The sequence below is a fragment of the Balaenoptera ricei genome, chromosome 5, assembly GCF_028023285.1.
Source record: "Balaenoptera ricei isolate mBalRic1 chromosome 5, mBalRic1.hap2, whole genome shotgun sequence".
Lineage (NCBI taxonomy): Eukaryota > Metazoa > Chordata > Mammalia > Artiodactyla > Balaenopteridae > Balaenoptera > Balaenoptera ricei.
Genome location: NC_082643.1, coordinates 55,125,190 through 55,147,021, shown reverse-complemented (window position 1 = coordinate 55,147,021; position 21,832 = coordinate 55,125,190). Strand labels below are relative to the sequence as shown.

The 21,832-nt window shown below is 36.9% G+C and overlaps 1 protein-coding gene and 1 pseudogene across 1 annotated transcript; both read left to right on the top strand.

Annotated features, from left to right (window-relative positions):
* The first annotated feature begins 7,339 nt into the window (after nucleotides 1-7,339).
* On the top strand, nucleotides 7,340-21,471 carry AMTN (amelotin). The gene is made up of 8 exons (XM_059923826.1): nucleotides 7,340-7,393; nucleotides 10,947-11,033; nucleotides 12,010-12,075; nucleotides 12,973-13,062; nucleotides 16,540-16,575; nucleotides 17,877-17,903; nucleotides 20,487-20,751; nucleotides 21,464-21,471. Exons 1-8 carry the CDS (start codon nucleotides 7,340-7,342, stop codon nucleotides 21,469-21,471), a joined length of 633 nt encoding a protein of 210 aa, XP_059779809.1.
* On the top strand, nucleotides 10,285-10,726 carry LOC132366466 (10 kDa heat shock protein, mitochondrial-like; annotated as a pseudogene).
* Nucleotides 21,472-21,832: the final 361 nt, after the last annotated feature.

Below are 21,832 nucleotides of genomic sequence, written 5' to 3'. Positions count from 1 at the left end.
ATCTGCTCTTTGGAACTCAGGGAAGGTCTAGGAGACTAAAGCCTTTTTCTATAAACAAGAAACGGGACACAGAAAGGCTTTTGTATCTCAGAGGGTACAAAAGGATTATGTTTCAAAAGGATTATGTTACATATTCTCTAGCCTATAATTTCCATCTCTTTCCCTTCTCCCTCAGCTCTTAGTAAATGAACTTGCCTAATATTTTACAGAGCAAACAGCAGTCATCAGATTGATTCCTTCAATTTATTGCTACCACATCTACAAATGGTGCATCTGTTCCCATCTTCTTTGTCTTTATTCCTGTTACAATGGCCCAGTAAAAGATCAATCCCTCCATTTGTGCTCTAGATACAAAAACACCCTGCCTTCCCAGGGCCTCTATTCCTTTACTTCTTCACCAATTCACAGCTGAAGTCTTCAAAAGCTGAGTTGTCTACAGACATCCCATCATCCTGTGTCCACGTCTTTACCTCTCACCCTGCTCTGATTCACCTTTCACCCCTGGACACGATTTCCTCAGTTCACCAATGACTTACTTGCTGCTAATTTAAATGGACTTATTTCAGTCATTATTGTACTTGACCTCTTAGCAATTAGTGATCACTTTGATCACTTTGCCGTTCTTGAAAAACTCTCTTACTTTGCCTTGTGTAAAACCACCCTCTCCAAGTTTTTCTCCTGTGCTGCTGCTCCTTCTCAATCTCTTGTACTGACTTCTCCACCTCCATCCACACTTCAAGATGTTGGCCTTGGGCATGATTGAATCTTGGGCCTTGTTTAGTCTCATATTAAATCAGAGATAGCAAATTGGCAACCTTCCAGCTCAATCCTCACTGTCTGAAAAATAGTAAATACCCAATAGACATTTGTTTGAATAATTAATTAGTTATAAGACTAGAACTCAATTGGGCTTAGGGTAAGGGGATGAGGACACAGTGTGGAACTAGCCATTAAAGCAAGCCCCAAGACAAGAAATTCCTCCCCACCCCACATCAACAGGTTCTCATAACAGTTAACATAAACTACCTAGACCAGACAATTGACAATTGCCCAACAAGAGACACTTAAAGACATTCTTTACATCTGTTGATTTTAAAACACAGCTAGGAAGTTGTTTGGAGTACTTGGCCTGGGGTGTACAATCAAGAAAATCATACAGCTAAATTATGTAGCCAAATGAGAGCTAGCTTAGAACTCCCAGTAAAATGAGGGTCAAATAAACACACTATTACCAGTTTACCCTCTTGTTTCTCTTCTAAGATTCAGTTATAGTTTGTTATGCTTACCCTTGTCTCTGATCAATTTCATGACAGTCAGCAAAGGAAAGGTAGAACCAAGCAAAGCGCATAGTCCAATTCACATGCTTTCAGGCCAAATTCATCTCTGTAAAACTCTGATCAAATTCAACTTCTTCCAAAACCAGCTGATGAGCAAAAAATTGTCCCAACCTAAACTTATCCAGAAATAGCTGTTCAGACAAGACTTGGCTCTATACAAATTCACTGGAGACTAGCTAATCAACAAAGAAGTTTACTATCCAAAATTCATCCCCAAACAAATGTTTATTCAAGATCTAGTTCTATACAAACTCATTTCAAATCAACTTGTCAGAAAAAAGCCTCCTATTCCAAGGCTCATCCAAAGGCAGTTGTTTAGGAAGGACCTAGCTCTATACAAATTCATCCAAGACAAGTTGATCTGCAAAGAATTCTCTCGCCCAAAGAAGCTATTCAGCAAGGAGCTACTTCAAACAAACTCATCTAAAACAAGCCAGTACTCATCCAAAAACAGCTGCCTCTAAACAAACTCTCCAAAACCTAACATCAGAAAAGCATTTCCCTGTCCATAGCTGGTCCAAAAAAAGCTGTTCAGCTGATACCTGGATGTACACAAAACTATTCAAGAATAATAAGAAAAGAACCAACCCATCTAAAATGCATCCAAAAACAGCTATTTAATTAGGTGTTGTCTTTCCATACAGTCATCCAAGAGCAGCTATTAGGCAAAGAATTGTCCTGGCCAGAGCTCTTCTTCAAACAGCTATTCAGTCAGGAGCTTGCTCTCCAGAACTCAAATAAAACCCCATAGTCAATCAAACCCTGAGCTATCAAAGTATTTTCCAAAATCTGCTATTTATAAAAAACTTTAAAAGCCACCTCAAAAAATACCTAACCACACCAAACTTCATCCAAATCCACAAATCAACAAAAGACCTGGACAAACTCAATCTCATCAAAAAGAAATTTTTCCTCCCCTGCTCCTCTATCAAAACCCACATCCAGATCTAATATTTTCATTTGCAAGCTCTCACCCTCAAACACAAACCAGTACTATAACTTTCACTGCCCCTACTACCACTGCTTCTAAAGCAACTTCTACCACCACCACCACATCTACAACTAAGCTCTAACCATAATCCCCACACTAACATCAGCTATAACTATAAAACAAACCACCCCATCCAAAACAGCCCCAAAGCTGGTACCTATAACAATTACTTTGAAACAAAAAGATTTCCCTATGATAGCACCCAGTCTTAAACTGGTTCTTTGTCTAACTTTGAAACACAGAATCTCCTATGGCACCACAGAATCAAATACTGACCTTCCATTTCCCTTTGAAACTACATATTTTCCTGATACTTCTACAAAACTGAAAGTAACTACCCAATTGGCAGTATTGTTTTGACTCTGAAACTACGTAAATTCCCAACACCATTCCACAACCTTATTATCTAAACCATCATACCACCATCCAAACACTGAAATCATGAATTAATCCTTATACTAGTACCGCATCTCTCATTTCTCCCCTCAGCAGCCTCATTTGTGACCATTTGCAGGACATTCTTTCTCATTCTGAAAAATCATCTACAACAAAGCCTGTTTTTTTTTAAATCCATAAGAGTGTACTTTTAATGGTGAGTTGAAATTTTCCCACATAAAGAGTACAACGTTACCACAACGTGTTGAGCTCAACCCTGATGAATGTGGAAATTTGATATAATGTATCCAGTATTTCTAATGACATTACATACTGAACTTTATCACCTATGACCAATGGCCAACCCACTCTCCCAAGAAGTCTGGACATATTTTCCCAATACCCAATCTGAAAAAACTTCAAGAGATTAGTAATAAACCTATATAGTTTTTTCTATTTAGTAGAATTTTAGATATACTTAATTCAGTGGCTGTCCTTCTGACATTCATCAAACCACTCCATAGAAAAGTGGCTCTACAGAAGGTTTTCAAGCATATACCCTAATTTCCTCTGGGTAGTATGAACTGGTCAACAATTTTAAAGAATTTTGTAAATTTACAAAGTGATAACTCAATTCAACTCATATTTATTGCTCTACCACATGCAAGATACTTTGCTGGGTTGTACAAAGAATACAAAATGAACAAGACACATGATCTTCCTTTAAATCTAATATATCAAAATAAGAACACAAATAACAATAGCATCAGCCAAAGTAGAATAAAATAAATAAGAAATTCATTAGTTAAAACAGAGTTTCAGGGAAGGAAAAGAAAGCCTGACTCCAAATTAGGGGAAGAAAGACAATGACAATTGTAGCATAAAGAAGGATCTTTAAGAATGAGTAGAACACTGACAGCCAGAGATGAAATGGGAGACTCCGGGCAGAGGGAATATCATGAACGAATTTAGAGAAACAAGATAAAAATCCACTAAGGCTCTTTTCTGACCTCCAGTGCATACTTCCATTTCACCTGCACATTATACAGTGATTGATACTGGCTGTATTTCCCATAAGAATGTAAGCAGGTATTCTGTCTTATTCACTTTTGTACCCTAGCATCTAGTACAATGCCTGGGCTAGCACAATTTAGGTTTATGTTTAATAGGTGTTGTTGGAATTATTATGCACCAGGGAATGCTGACTGCAGTTTCCAACTATTAATTTACTTAATTATTCAATCACGCTATCACAATATCACAATAATAAATAGCAATCATGTGTCTCAAATCCTTTTAATACTGTGATTGAATGATCAAGTGGTAGAAGGAGAAAAAGAGGTTTCCAGTCTACTTTATCTTTTCATTGACAAACGGGTCCTCTTAGACTGGGATTCACAAAGAGTGCCTTGGGTCTGGGTAATTCCTATCTTCCCACATCCATTGGGTGTAATGGAGTTGGGAAGAGGGTACATTACTTGGCTTGAGAAATCCTAGAAAGTTCAGGGATCGCACAAAAGAGGTTTCACCAGGATTCTTCTAAACCAGAGACTCTTAACCTAGGTCTTCACAGTTAGGCTCTCAGGAGATCCATGAAACACATGTGTTGTCTGATACACATTGTGTTCATGGGCATATGTGCATTTTTTCTGAGGAGATGGTGGATAGATTCAATCAGATTCTCAAAAGATTCCATAAACCAAAGAAACTTAAAACTAAAACCAATAAGAAACATCAAGAAATGTCTAGACCTACAGGGCTAGATGTCACCTGTAGTTCACAAAACACTTTAATGAATCCTGATATCATAAGTTATTTAAGAAATATAAATTACCTCACTGTTTTTGCTGATGTCTCTCAGTTTTGGAATGATTGAGGAATTTTTCCCTTTTATAGTACATATTTCTTGACACACACCTCCATAATTAAATTATTCCAAGTTATCAGCTTTCAAACTTAAAATTCCTTGTCTAAGAAATTACTCACCCTTCTTAATTTCCCTTGTTTATTTTGGCCAAAGTCTACTGACTGCTCATTTTCCAAGCTAGGGTGTGTCCCATTCTAGCTTGGGGCTGGAAACACTTCTGCAACAGGCATTTGATGCACTGTCAGTTCCCTGAATCACCTGATGTCCAGACAGTCACACAGTGATTCAATTCAAATGAGCTATTCATTAGCACCATACTCTAGATTGGGAATAGAACCCGTCTCCTCACCTAAGCCAAGGAAAAACAGTGGCATAAAATTCAACTCTGCCTCTTCCAAAAAAGAAAAAATATATATATTTAAGGAAGCCCCTCCCCCTACACATTCACTGAAAATAATGCCCAGGGGAGAGGGGATTCCCCAGTGTGGTGGGCTCCCCCCCACGCAATGAGGCTTGACTATTTAATGTTCCCCCACAAGATGTAAGCTCTTTAAGGGCAAGGATTTTTGCCCCTTCCATTCACTGTTTTATTCCCAGGAACTGAAACAATGCTAGCAGAACATAGAGTGAATATATGCTAAATGATGGGTTGGAAGAATGAATTGACTGAGTAAAAGAATGAATGAATATGTCTATGAAAGCCTGTGAGAACATAAAGTTGCTTCCCTTCCACATACTTCAGCTCTTATGTTTCATTGTTCCTCTTAATTTCACCCTCTTTACCATGCTATTCTCTGTCCCATCAATCATATATATCCTTCAGATCCACTTAAAGTCCCATCTCTTCTCTGAATTCCACCTTGCTCCAACTCCCTATAGTATATACCTCTACCATTTATCCATCAACACGCAGTGACTATCTGCTGCTCTAGAAAGATATTAACATAGAAGACACTAAAGAAATATAAGACGAGGCCCCAGGAACTTTCCATCTAGTTCAAGAGAAACATACAATTAGGAAATAATGAAGGAGCTGTGTGAGATAATGTCTGATCAAGAGCCAAAATAAATAATAGAAGCAAACAATCAAAAATACTACAGGTGATTAAAATTAGGTATCTCTCCAACCCTATCTTTCACTGCTAGCCTCACCTCATTTTGTTGCAGGGATAAGCAACAATAACATCTCTCCTTCATATGTAAACACTTGTTCTGCTCTCCTTGCATTCTTAATGAATGGATTCTTTTTATTCTTCAAAACCTAGTTCAAATGTCACCTCCTCTACTGGGCTTCTCTGCTCTCTGTCCCCAACAAAATTAACCACGCTCCCCTTCGTACCTGTGAATACTCCTAGGATTACATTTACCAAGCACATACGGGTTAACCTTTGTGTTTCCCCCATTCTTACCAGACAGTAACAAAAGATGATTGTGTAATGAATAGTTACAGAAAAGGTTTTGGGAACAACTCATCGTCTCAGACAGACATTCTGTATTCTAAAACTAGCCAAATCTAAGATGGCCTTCGATGGGACTTCCCTAGTGGTGCAATGGTTAAGACTCCACCCTTCCACTGCAGGGGGCACAGGTTCGATCCCTGTTCAGCACAGCATGGCCAACAAAAAATAGGAACTAAGATGGCCTTCCTTGTGAAATCCTGGCATGACACAGATTTATCTTTGATTGGACTCAAAATTTGTTGAACAGACCCCACCTCCCTCCATATATAAATCGTTAAAGAAGAGGCATATCTCAAAAACTCCAGGGGAAGCCTGGGGCCCTGAAAACCTATGGTGAGCACCTCATTGTTCTTTCTGTGAAAGAAACCTCAGTGGATCCCTGCATTTTGCTTAGCTTACAGTAGATTTTTCCCTGTTTAAAATAAAGTACACCATTCAACTTTTCTGGAAGGAAATTTGGCCATACTTATTGAAATTTAAAACATACATATCCTTTACTACAGTACTTCTAGGAATAATACCTACAGAAATACTCCCACATGTGTGAAAAAATTTTATAAGGATGTTCATTGTACCACTTTTATAATTACAAACTAAAATGGGAATGGATTAAATTTCCATCAAAAGGAAATGTAATAAAATGTAGTCATTAAATACATGAAATAAATCTGTACTGACATATATGGTCATCCATTATTTCTTAAGTAAAAAAGTAAATTGCAGAGCAATAAACATAATAGGTCTTATTTTTTAACATACACAGTTATATTTTGATGTTTGATTTATCATGTATACATGATAAAATAGGGACGTCTGGGAAGTCATTTGGGAAGGAGATGGAGGTGAAGAAGGATTGTAATTTTTCCTTGTCTGCAATTTTTTTAAATTACACAAGGTATATCTTCCTGAAATACCCTCTAGTCAAATGGTAGACATTGGGTAATATGATGTCTGCAGCTAATAACTCACCTAATGAAGTGTTGGGAAATGAAAGAAACCAAATGATTTCACAGACAGCTAAGTCCTGATTGGTCCCTCAGTTGCCAGCCTCCTGAAGTCAAGTTTAAATTCCTCCTACAAACTCACAGCTCATCAAAGGGTAAAATTTTTCATCATAGAAACTAGAGAAATCAACTGGACTTTGCATATTGTCTCACCTGTACATTTTGCCTAGTGAACAGAAAGGTAACAGAAATGACCATGTTTCAAATAGAGCATTCTTTTTTTTCAAGTACCACCTTGTCTCAAAAAGAAAAAAAATAGAGTGAAAGAATAACACTATTTTGTTGTTTCAGGTAGTAATTTGAACATGAAGACTACGATTCTACTGTTTTGTCTTCTAGGATCAACTCTGTCATTACCAGTAAGTGCAAAATGTATATTTTATGAACCAACCAGCCTTAGCTGCACCTCTCTCTCTCCTTGCCCTCTGCTAAAACTGCTCCGTGACCCATTCCTTTAGTTTCCTGTTTTTATTTTCCAAGTTGAAAGATGATAAACTAATGAAGTATTAGTGCATATTTCAATGTACTTATATTGTTAAAATGCATCCAATCTATCGTGGATTGAGTGGATTAATTTTATAATAAATTAATTTTTATTATTATTTTGATTTATTTTTGAATAAATTATTGATTATTTGATTTATTTTGAATAATAAATTAATTTTGATTATTTTGGCAGAGAAATAGGGTAGAAATTAGGAGAAAAAGGAATGCTTTAGATTATGTCTGCTCAAAGTGGATAATTATTCTACTTCCAAAAAGAAGTTAAGATTTTCTTGCCAACTAATTATTTTCTCATGACTAAAGATGTAAACTAAAACATTCTGATTTTTCTAATTGGAAGCACGAAACATCTAGATTGTATAAACTCTAAAAGGTCTACCAAACCGTGCAATAGTAAGGGAATATTAGAAAGCAGTCAATATTTTTTACTTAGAACATTTCATCACAAAACATGTTCATATATAACAGTTTTTTGAACAAAAAATAGCACTAGTATTCAAACACGTATTCCAACTGTCCAATATTTTATAGACATAATATGGGTGGTTTGGGTCTCTAAGTGAATTTCCCTTTGTTTGAGATGCTTCAGTGTGGACAACAAGAAAAAAATTTTAAATATTTACTATGAATTAGCAGAACAAAAAGAAACCATTCTCAGTTAGGCCTCAAGCTCACTTAACACTTCCTTACTCATCTATACAATCAGCAAATATTTATTGAAAACTCTCTGTATACCATATATTGTGCTAGTTGCTGAAGATACAATGGTAAGAAAAAAAGGCATGATCCTTCATGGTGTTTACAAGGGCTATAGATACTAAAAAATATTTTTAATGTTAAATTATAAATTATAACCATGATTAGTTCTATGAAGGACCTGAACAGGGTGATCTTGGTGGGGGGAGGGGATGGAACAAAACATGAATAACCAACCTCCTTCTTATTTCACTGCAAATATACATTTGTCCTTTAAAGAAGTTGTCTACAAAAATGTGATGTTTAAACAAGGTAAATTAGGAAGTTAAATTCTTTGTAAAACATGGATTTTGCGCTTCACCGAACAAGTTTGCCAAAAGGTTCTTCTAAATAAGGTGTCTCTAGTGAATTTAAATTCCTATAAAATTTGTAAAGACTCAAGACAAATAAAACTCTCCTGGAGCACAGTTATTATTCAAAGTGGACTGAGGAGTACTGTGCAGGTTAATGCAGATTGGGAGCGCAGTTAGAAACAGTGGTGCAGGGAATGTGGGAAGTAACATTAAAGTGTCTGTTAGGTATAGTATTGGTATTTATCAAATAAAACTCAGGACACATAGACAAGGTTTTTTAAAATTATTTGTACATGAATTTATTGAATTATCATAAAGGTATATAAAATGAATCAATTTGCAAATGCGAACACTTAAAGCAGCCTAGCAATTGTTTTCAGTAAATCAGAAGTTTGGGAATAGGGTACGCACTGGAGATGGGACAAGTTGCATACTCAGAAGAGTAGTCAGGCTAGGCCTCAAAAAGAAGGTGAGCTCGAGCAACAACGTGAAGCCGGCGAGGAAGTGAGCCAATGACGGGAAAAAGGCATTCCAGACAGAGGGAACAGGTGGAGGTGAGGCTCTGAGGCAAGAATCGGCCTTGAGTGTCCCAGAGACAGCAAGGAGCCTAAATAGCAGTAGCAGAGTGAACAAGAGAAAATGAGGTAGGATGGAAGGTTAGAGAGGCACTGGGGGCCCAGGGCCTGAGGGCATTTTAGGCCATTGTATTGTCCCTGGCTGAAAACAGAAGTCAAGGCAGAGATTGAACAAAGACGTGAACACACCAGACTGTTGTTTTCAAAGGATCCCTCTGACTGCCATGCTGACAGTGGATCGTAGTGGATGAAAACACATTTGCAGAATTTATACTTACATAATCTTAAGGCTTAAAGGGACCCCTAAGGACAGATAGTGCCAATCTTACCTCTTACAACTGAGAGAAAGGACCAAAGTGAAATCAAGAGTCATTGGTAGCTCCAGGATATATCCAAGTGACCCAAGGGTTAATGCAGTGCTGGGAGCCCCCAGCACACTGCCCTTGGGGATACAGCCAGGAGCAAATGCCAACCAGAGTCAACCTGGCCAGAGAGCTTCCACCTGAATGCAGATGGAGTACAAAGAAAAACAAATAGAAGGATTCATTTCTTCAAGGACTAAAAGCACTTGCAGGGATCCTAGTACAGGCTCTGCAACTCAAAATATCACCTTGGCAGGTGACATTGCTTCTCACTTCCCTCATCTATAAAACAGTACAACTAGATCATATGGATTCAAGGAGATTTTTACCCCTAAAATTCAGTTATTCTTAATACACTAGGAAAATACCCTGGCCAGGAAGGGGACAGAATTTCCATTACAGGAAGTGACTTGTCAGGCACGAGGTAAAATTAGGAAGCTTTGTGAAAATGCAGTAGAAATCATGGCAGCTTACCTTCAAGCTTTGGGAAAAAGCGAATGTGTATAGAGCTAAGGTGTGGACTATATATTTCATGTCCTGGAAAAGGAGGAAAGCACTTTCAGAACAGAAATGGGAACCTAGGAACTACCACCAGAAATCCATGTGCCCTACCTCACCTTCTGTCCCTCCCCACAGCACCCCTCCTGGTCTGGCACTTTTCCGCTCCACAATTCCATCTCCTGTCATGCACAAAATGTTCCACGGGCTCTCCTTTGCGGCGGCGGCGGCGGCCAGAGAGCGAGAGTACGAAGTGCGGCAACCCGAGTCATGGCAGGACAGGTATTTAGAAAGTTTCTTCCCCTCTTTGACCGAGTATTAGTTGAAAGAAGTGCACCCGAAGTTGTAACCAAAGGAGGCATTATGCTTCCAGAAAAATCGCAAGGAAAAGTATTGCAAGCAATGGTAGTAGCTGTTGGATCAGGCTCTAAAGGAAAGGGTGGAGAGATTCAACCAGTTAGTGTGAAAGTTGGAGATAAAGTTCTTCTCCAGAATATGGAGGCACCAAAGTAGTTCTAGATGACAAGGATTATTTCTTATTTAGAGATGGTGACATTCTTGGAAAATATGTCGACTAAAATAAGTCACTATTGAAATGGCATCATGTGAAGCTGCCACTGAAGTTCTGAAATCTTTCATCCTGTAAATAATTTCCGTGTTTCTTTTATAATAAAGTAATGATATTCAAACTAATGATATTCAGTGTCTCTGAAATTTAGTTTTCTCTGTATTGATTTAAACATTCCCAAATAAAAGTATATAAATGAAAAAAAAAAAAATGTTCCACGGAGTTAAAACTGCTCCAAAACACACAGAGGCTAAAGACACATGTTTTTGCATTTGGGTCAACTTGTTACCTCCTGGAAATAAATGGATACAAAACCTCAAACACATCCCTGCTTCTGCAAAAATTTGGTATCACAGATGCAGCTCAACACTGCTTTGGTACTTCCTCCAACAAAGCTGGTTCCAGATCAGGCAACACTGCTAAACCAACAACAGCCAAATCAGGTAAGAGTCCTACAATGGGGAACATTTAGAGACCAGCAAAGGAAACATGTTAAGACTAGTGGATTTAAAATCAAGATTCATCCAAAGTCTCATGACTGAGCAACAGAGAGAAAAGCTTTATTTGGGGGAAAATAAAAACAAGAAACATACTTTTTTTCAAAACTTTGAGCAGGAAAAGCAACACATCTTCATTCTTTTTCCTTTTGTCTGAATAATAATTTGGTTTAGCAACCAAATCTAGTAAACTCTGAAAAGCAATAGCTACACTTGTTGAAAAAGCTTGGTCATCTATGCCCTTGAAGTACTGTGACTTAATCATGTATGGTATTTGCCAGAACTAGCAGGGATTAAGAAGTAATCTATAAAAATAATTGCAGATTTCCTCGTGGTTTTCTTAAATTTCATTGTTGCTGATGAGCTGATGTGTTACTGTAAAATCTGTCTTTGAAACATATTTAAGTACATTTGAAAACTGCATGGTCTCCTGGCTACCCACCTCCTTCTTCCCACCCTTCCTCTGTTCAAAAGGACCTCTCCTTACCTACGTCTAGACTTTGTGAAACAGTACAATAATACCAGTCTAAAGTTCTCTTTTTGGTCTATGGACATTATAGAATACTCATGTCAGTAGCCAACCTCCCTCCTTAAGGAACTAGAAGCTTTGGGGACCTTCTTTGAAAAATAATACAAAGTTAGATATGTAAAATTAGTTATTAAAGTGAATAATTTATAATGAGATAAGAAATAAGAGTAAATTACACATTTTTAAGCTGATAAATACCTTAAACTTGACACATTGCTAGGGTGCCTCCGAGGGCCACGGAAGGGGGCAATGCTAGTGAGAGGCCCTGAAGCTTTACCTTTGTGGTAAATCCACCTGTGACTGGAGTATAGGTTACTTGAGGATATCCTCCACTGACAGCATTGTAAAACCAGACAACCTCTTGTCTCACACATCAATTTCAATGCCCTGCAGGTCTTCCCTTCTTTAAGTCTAATTCCATTGACACAGATGCTCACACTGGGGTCAGACCTGCAACTGGTAAGTACTCTTTTTTATCATTTTAATATCCATTGTTAAATAAAAATAATACCTAATGTGGAGGATATGTGTGTGTGTGTATCCATAGATGTACACATGCACACATATTCATTGTAGTGACAGAGAAAAGCCAAAGAGAGTTGAATGCTATTCAATACATCATTAGAAAATTTTCTTAGCAAGCGAATCTCTAAAGGAATTAATCTAATTCTTAAGTCTTTACTTCTTTAGTTCTTCTCACCTCCTCTCTGAGCTCCCCTCCCCATTCCTCTGACACATCTTCCTCACGGCCCTTACAACATCCACATACCCACACAAACACTATGACTGCTATCATTGCCCCAAAAACAAGAGCAAACAAGAAGGGGTAGAAAGATCTACATTCTTTTCATAGAATATCTGTATAGTTTAATCTGTTGGGGGGATAAAATAATGTTTCTTTTCTGCTTAAAATGGACTTTTTCCACTGGTCAGATTTAAATATAGTACTAGACCATATTCAGACTAGATACTTTATTCTGACACTCACAATTTTCATGGGGATACCTATGAAGGAACTCAGTTCTTCATAAGAAAGTCATCAGAAAAATTCCAGGAACCCTTGCTGTTACAGCCAAAAAGGGAAGGCAAATATAGAATCACTTAAGTAATCCTCAGGAGAATGGGTTAAATGCCAAAGAAAAACTTAATATGAGAAAATTAGTCCTGGACTTGATGGTTGTACTAGTAGACTAAACAAGTCTTTGAACTTCATTTCTATATCTAATTCCAAATGCAATGTAGTGTACTATATATTTGCATAGCAAATCCTCCCTTTTACATTTAGTAAATACGAATTCGGGTCCTGGATGTTCAAACTGAAACAACACAATGAAAATCTTCCTCGTTGCCCTACAGCTAAATCCTGTTGCAGGGATGGCACCTGGTACCCAGACCCTCCCACTGACCTTGGGGGGATTGAAGGTACAGCAGCAGCTGCAACCACAAGTGAGTTCAAAGACCTACTAAGTTTAACAATGGGGAGCACTTTCCCTCAGGTGAAAGCCTAAAGGGGAGGAAAGAATATTTTCAAGGTTCTTTAAAGTTCTACCCTGGTAATTTGCAGAGGGATGTCCTACTAAACTTAAAGCAGTCTTTGGCAATTTGGTTCTTGCTGAAATCCCATGAGAACACACCCAGAAAACAGCATGCTGCCCCATAACCTGTCTAGAATACATTTGTAATAGGTAACAGGAAATGTGAAGAGTTGGGGAAGATCGAGAAGTAAAGAATAAACGGGGGGATTGAGAGGTATCAGGATTCTTCTCCAGCTTGCTCTGTTTCTATTGAAGACCTTCTGGGTGACCAAAATCATTCCAAAGAAAAAAATAAGAGATAGATAAAGTTTATTTCCAGCAAATCTAATCTCATCCTTTTTGTGTGCTTTTTTCATGCCTCCTCTCGAGTCCCCAAGGACTCTCTAGTTCCTTTTTTCCTGCCATCATTATTTGCTTTCAGGAAAACCCCCCAAAAAACCCCTCACATGAAGATATAAATGACATACTTAGGACATCACCTCTTTCAGAAGTGTTTGCATTTTAACTGCAAAGCCTAAATTTTGTCTTCTTGGAACTTCTCTAAATAGTTTAATGACTCTGGAGAAAAATACAATGATTCCTTTATGACTAAATTGGTTATTGTTAACTAATTCTCCCTAACACATGACCTCAGCCCCTATCATTCCCATATAATGGTCTAATTTTTTGTAGAAGCTTTCTTGATTATTATATACATAGTATATGTTAACTATAGAGAATTTAGAAAACACAGATAAGCAAAAAGAAAAAATAAAATTCACCCATAAGCCTATCAGCCAGAATTAAACACTGTCAGCATTCTAGATTATGTCCTTCCACTCTTTTTTCTATGCATATAAGTATACTTTTTAAAGACAATATGTTCTTACTATATCTGATGTTCTATAATCTATTTTTTTCACTTAATACATTTTGAATAGTCTTTCCTATATTTTGAATATTCACTTATAACATTGTGAATCACTTATAACATTGTTTTTAATGATTGCTAGTATTCCATCATATTGCAAAAATTTGGGTTTTTTCCAAAATTTTTGCTTCTATAAACAATTCTACAGTGAACATCCTTTGACTAAGTCTTTGACCATTTCAGTGATTATTTCTTTAAGACCAGTTCTTAGGAATAGAATTTGTGGGTCCAAAGATATTCAAAACTGTAAGACTTTTAATACACATTCCCAAATAATGAAGCATGACTATACCCTAACCATCTTCCTACCACTATGGACACATCCAACTTATAGTAGCAAGCTTATATTAATTAGTAATTATAATCAAAGCTGAGTTTAATTGACAAAATTATTTTAAGCTGCTCAATTTAAATTCTATATCATATGCAACTAATACTTTTTTCTTTGCCTTTTGTCCAAAATAACAACACAAGAAACTCTATACTGCTTCATTTATTCATATTTGTAAAAATCTGTAACGTAACTAATTTTTACATTTCTTTTTTTAATATTGATGTGTATACTTGTCTATCAGTCATACTTATTTCTTACAGATGTATCAGAGCCTTCACTCAAAGTATTTGCTGCTTATTTATATCTTAATAACAAAAGTGATCCTCAGAAAAAGACTAGAGAGAGTAGCAAATAAAATGAGAATCTCTTTACTACATGACCCTGGTGTAATCTATCTGCCAATTGCCCAGTTTCGGTTTCAATTGCTGGCCTGCTCTAACCTGGAAGTCAGGCTTAGTACATCTTCATATCCACCAAACAATATATCCACTGGAGTCAAAGGCATAAGTGGGCACTGTAGATGTTACTAAAGATTCAGTAGAGACGGTTCGACATTGCACGCTCCCCAACATGCAATACTATAAATCAATCCTCGTTCTCTGTGGGGATTCTTCGATGTCTCTAGGCTATGCCACCACCAAGAGTCCCCACACATGCCTTCTCCTGCTCAGCCCCAGTCCCTCCGACCCTGTCTCTCCCTATGCAGAGGACCTTATGTCCCTGCCAGAAACCTGGGCAGCTGCCCACAGCGTTCATTTATCTAAGCCAGGCCAGAGTGGCTAAGAGTGAACTCTAGAACCCCAAAACTTCTGGTCACATCCCAGCTCTCCACTTACTACCTACGTGGGCAAGTTACCTAACCCTCTGTGACTCACTTTCTTTGTCATATAGAATAGAGATTAATGAGAATCTACCACTAGACCTGTTAGGATTAAATGAGTAAATCTACGTAAAACATTTAGAACAGTGCCTATACATGGTACTCATTCAATATGTGTTAGCTATTATTATTTCAAACAATTTCTCTATCAAAAACTAACACTTTTTCTCCGTGTTACATTGGTGCTACATTACTTAATTCTTACGATACATTTTTTACTTAGACATCTGTGGTTTCCTTTTGTATCTTTCTGTTCCTTCCAATTTGCCTTTAAAGAAGAAGTTTCAATTTTGTTTTCTCCCAAATCCTGTGTCCCTTCCCTTCAATCCACTTTTCCACTTGCCACCCTGAAGATGAGTTGCTTTTGGTCAGTAGCCAGGGATCTGACAGAGAGTAAGGCTTTTTCTTAAATGTGTGTACTTTTTACCTTTTGGCATTATGGGTGTTACTGTACAAACTTCTTGAGAAATAATAAAGTTAAGAGTCTTTTTATAAAACTTTCAAATCTTTTAGGTCTGGCATATTAAAAGTCCCATTTTGATAACTTTTGTGACACTCTATGAGTTTCTACAGAAATAAAAATAAACCTTAAAACCCTAGTTCTTTCTGACAAACCCTATGGTTAGTTCTTAGAATGCTAGAGCACACCAACTCCTCACCCAGATCTTTCCAACTACAGATTCATAACATTTACGTAGTTATCAGTGACCAGTGTGGTATTTCTCACTTAGCTCTAAGAACTCTGTTAGGATGAGCGTTGTTGAACAATATCAACCAAAATTTCCTTCCAGTGTTCTATTTTAATAGCAAAATATCCAGGCAACCATTATGAGACTAAGTACACATGCTTCAAGAAATCTTGATATTTTAAAATATCCATTACATGTTTTCATGTATCTTCTGAGATGCCATATAAAAGAAACACATGGATTTTATCAACCTGATTGCTTGGAATAATTTTAAGTTTGGGGATAGCCTGAGATCAAAGTTATTTTTTGTTCATCCAATTTACTAACTTCTACCTTTTAAATGTGCTGCTTTGGACTGGTTTCTAAATCTCTGGGTCTAATCTTCTTTTTACAAACTGGATGAGTTCCAATTCCCATCCTGCTCTATGAGTCCATATATATGATCATAGATGATACATTAAACAAATATCTATTCAGTAAATATTGTATACTTTTTAAAAGTCTCAATATTTATATCATCTACCAGAACTTACCTTTTAGTATATATTTTCCTATGTCTTTCGCTCTTTTTTCAGGTGTTACCTGTTATTGTAGCACACCTTGGAGCCCAGGTAAGATTATTTTGTAATATGATTTTTATTTTAAATCATCTTAGTGTGAAATATTTCATCCTATCTCAATTCACCAGACAGTTGCCAAGTTTCCTATTTACTTTGCACTGTATGGACACTGATAATAACAAGAATAATTATTGAGCACTTACTATGTGCCAGGCACTGTTCTAGTACTTTTTATTTATTATGTACTATCTCATCTAATCTTCAAAACAAACTTTTATAGACAATATTTTTATTTCTAATGTGAAGATGAGTAACTGGCAATACTTACAGTTAGTTATTTATTTACAATCACACAGTTAGTAAATGTCACAGATGAAGCAACCAGTCAATCCTTTAAACCACACTGTTAAGAAAATATTAAATTAATGGGCTGATCTAATAATTAATGATTTGGGGTATTTTTATTTCAAATTTATTTATTAACTATATATCTTTTCCCTAAAAATGACACACTTTCCTCTCTCTCTATTTTTCTTTGTGAAAGGTCATTCTTGAGATCATTGATAAAATTACCAAGACCCAAGATCAAATATGAACATCAGATGGCAGTTTTTACTTCTAAAAGCAGAATCAAGTATTAAATTCATATTAACTCTTAATTCCACATATGGGAACACATTCCAAGAAAATAATCTGAAATACAGCAAAGGTTTATTTACAAATAAATTCATCAAAATAACTTTATAGTAGAGAAGAATATTAGGTGCAACCTACATTTAAACAAAAGGAAAATTATTATGTAAACTGTACAACATAAAAGCAAATACTTTGTGACCATTCAAAATTATATTTATTAAAATTTGTTGGTAATGTGGTTAAATGATTGCTGCGTAGTATTAAAAGAAAAGGTAAGACACAAATTGTAAAAATTACATGACTTCTAGTATGTAAGAAAGAAATGTTTGAAAAACATCTGCAAGAAAAAATATCAGATTCTGCATGATGGGATTATTATTTTTTTTATTGCTTTCTGCATCTTCCAAGTCTCCCCTCACGTGCATCTATTACCTAATTATAGAAGATATGTAACTTGTGAAATGCAGAAGACCTCCCATCACTCAAATAATAAACGTTAGTAGTTCAATGTCATGTGCTGACTTGAGTTTTGTGATACAAATCACAAAGGCAGTTTAAATTATTGTTGAAAATAAACACATATCTCTTTATAATATTTATAACTATTTTAAGTTTTTAAGTTATTATATATATATATATATATATATATACATATATACACCTTGCCTCAAATATATTAAAAATCTGTCTAATAACTTGTGTTATTTTCCTTTTAGGGTGCTATCCTAAGTTCAGAGGAATTGGTACCAAAAAAAAATTAATTACTAGTGTTTCAAATTCCTTTCACTGCTACCACAATGCTGCTTTCTATCCTCATATAGTCACTTTTGACCACAACCCCTAAATCTGGTGCATACTATCATAAACTGAACACTTTTATAGGTCCTCGCATTAGGCTATCTTTCGTCTAGCTGGGGGTTTCATCATCCTTCTCCAGCTACTTGTCCCCGTTAATTTGACTTAGCTTTTGTTTTCCACATATTGATGTCAGATTCAGTTCTATCCAGAGAGCCAATGCATATTTTAAAACTTTGTATTGATTAAAATGTAGGACTGTAAGTTACTGAAATGCATGCAGATTTAGAATAATATACATATTGATATTTAGTGCAGGAAGGATTAATTTTTTGACTTAGGTGTTTAATGTTTATAGAAAAAGTTATTATTTTTCTAGCATCTTATGGCGATGAATTAACTCTTCTCTATACATATGAATAACTAGAGGGCTGAACCTAAATAAAACTCATAGTACCATTACTAGGCATTTCTATGCATTTCCCCATAAGTCATTTTCAGAGAAAAATTATTTGAATTAATATGGTATCTAAACATGACACTGAAGTAAAGAGTTGAGGCAATATCTGGGAAGACAGTTTTTTAAACCTTTCTATTATGAAAGAGGTAGAGATTTGCTAGACTGTCCATAAATAAAATCAAGTAATGGGGCTGTTTTGCCAACACTGATACATGAACACCCATATCTACCAGTTACTGACCCGATTCTATAAAACAGGCACCTTAGTAGATTTTTTTACATGTGTTGCCTTTAATCCTCACCAGATTACAAAGTAGAGATTTTTAACCCAACTTTATATAAAAAGAAACTGAGGCTCGGAAAGCTTAAGCAAATTAGGTCCGAAGGTCAAAAAAAAAGAGTAAATCCAGATTGAAAATCATTTTTCTATCCACTATACCAGTGGATAGAAAAATGGGGGGTTTTTTCTTTTTTCTTTTTTCTTTTTTTGGCGAAACAGTAACAGCTATATTTTTTATGTAACTAACACACACACACACGTTTTATGAACCAATATTTACCCTTACTATATAGAGTGCACTGGTAATTTATAGTCTATTATTTCTGCCTTATTTTTTAATGATGGATACCACTCACCGTCTTTATTTTATTTATTTATTTGTTTGTTTATTTATTTATTTATTTATTTAGCTGCATTGGGTCTTCATCGCTGCACGGGCTTTCTCTAGTTATGGCGAGTGGGGGCTACTCTTCATTGCGGTGCACAGGCTTCTCATTGTGGTGGCTTCTCTTGTTGCAGAGCATGGGCTCTAGGCACATGGGCTTCAGTAGTTGTGGCACGTGGGCTCAGTAGTTGTGGCTTGCGGACTCTAGAGTGCAAGCTCAGTAGTTGTGGTGCACGGGCTTAGTTTCTCCGCGGCATATGGGATCTTCCTGGACCAGAGCTTGAACCTGTGTCCCCTGCATTGGCAGGCAGGTTCTTAACCACTTTGCCACCAGGGAAGCCACCTTCTTTATTTCAAATGTATGAAAGTCCCACCTCCCAATTTGAAATTTTCTGTACTCTATTCCTATCTCTCATTCAGCATAAGTCTAATTCTGGTTTCAATACCTCATAAATCTAAGACACTGTTTTCCAAACATCAGTCCTGGACCATCAAACCAGGACAACTTGGAGCGCTGGTTAAAAATGCATATTTCTGCCTTCCAGATGGTGCTTATGCAAACTAACAATTGAGATCCACACTCAAAGAAACGGACCTGTATCTTAATTTTGAGTTCTCAACGCTTTTTATTCTATGAGAATGCTGTCAGAACTGGGAGGTCCCAGAGAACTGGTTCTTGCCTGAACCCTCTCCAAAACCAGCTGATTTCAAATTATTACTTCTTAGGAAGAACTTTTCACAGTAATTTATTCCCAGGGGAAAACAACAACAATTGTAAGTGGCAACAACATTCATTACCAGTGTGCAAATCATTGACTGTCCAAAAGAGAGAAGATCCACTGAGTAACCTCAAGGAATACACCAGTGGCTGAACTGCCAAAAGAAATGTTTCTGACTGAATATTCCACTGCCTTTGAAAAATACGTCAAAAGAAACTTGAAGGGGTGAAAACCATGAGATAAGAATTGATTAATCTACTTGAACTAATTTTTCCATTAATTTTTAGTCTCTTAAATTACTCTAAAAAAAATATGGGCAAAGGAGAGACTATGGTTTAGGTCAATAACAGAAATGCAGCCCCCTGTAATTGTATGGATTTTCTGTCTTAGTTCTACCTCCAGATACACCTGATATGAACAAATGATGCATTATTCCTCTTCCTGTGACTGGCTTGATTTTGGCTTTCCCTTTCTGAGCACAGCAAGGAATCCCAGTAATGAAACCAGCATCAGGCTTGGCTTGGGAGAGGGAGGCACTTCCTCTTGAGCGTTCGCTCAATCTGTACTGTTTTTTCTGACTCTAGCCTCTCCATCTGTAAATCCTGCCCTCAAAGAAGAAAAAGCTGGTTGACCAGCTTTTAAATGTGTTCCTTTGACTTTGTTTTCTATTTCCTTCTCTCATTCCAGCCAGCGACCCCCCAAATCTTAACAGGATTTATCTTCCATCCCTTGTTTCCCGGAGCCATCCTGCCCACCAGTCAGGCTACTCCAGATGTCCAGAATGGAATCCTTCCTGCAGGACAAGCAGGAGCAAATCCTGCCATCCAGGGAACCCCAGAGGGCCCCTTCCCAACTACCAGTGGCATAGATGACGACTTTGCAGATACCACCCCTGCAGGCATCCAAAGGGGCACACACACCACTGAGGAAACCACCACAGGGTCACCAAAAGGTAAGTTCTCCAAGCCAGGAAAGCACCCCAGGGCCGTGAAAGTCATCTGCAGAGTGAGAGAGGAGTTCTTTGTCTTGCCTTGACAAATACAGATCCCAATAATATCAGGAAGCCTCCTTACTCACTCACATTTGATTCCAGCAATGTGAGGGAGCATTTTTTACTGGGCTACCAACCCTATTGAATCTATCCAGAAAGAAGACATTTAATTGCTGGGATAATTTACTTTCCATGTTAGGTCGGAGCTGGAAATATTTGGAAACAGACAGTGTTCTCCATTTCCTATCTCCCCCGCACCCGTCAAACACACACAGGACACAGTTAATCAATCAGGATACTCTTTTCCACTCACTACGCATGGATGAGCCTCAGAACCTTCCTAACATAAGGAAGGTTCTGAGGCTTCAGAAGGTTGCAAGCTGCCACTAGCAATAGACTAGAGTTAGCACAGTACATGAACCCATGTGCCACTCCCCTCAGATGGGACTTAAGAAATTTTGCAAAAATCAGCTCTTCTAGCATTAACAGACAGAGATAATCATTTAACCTGTGAGGATGTCCAGACCCACATGTTCCAAATATCCAAATGGACAAAAGAATGATTTGCTATTGATACTCTTGCTCCAAAAATGAAATTTTGATCTCAAGTAAAAAATGTTTAAATTCAATATGCCTTTACCTACATTTAAAAAGTGTCTTTTTTTTCTTCCAGGAATTTAGTAAGCTGTCTCAAATTTTTTCAACTAAGCCACCTCAAATGTGGTGATACATAAGAATCTTTTTCATTGATCATATTATGGAATAGACTGAGACATACTGGAGAGCATCAGAAGAAATTAATTCTTAGTTTACCTAAAAAATTTTTCTTGAAATTTCAGAAGATATACACTTCCTGGGGAATACTGACTTCTGAAAAAGAATATACTAATTAAATGTATAAATTTATCTTTAAAATATAACATTATGCCACCTTGGACCCAGAAGATATGTATATTGAAAGGTATTTTGAAACTGACTCTTTTTCTTCTTTGGGGGTGAAAGAAAGTTGGACAATTTCAGAAACTCCATTACCTCAGGATAC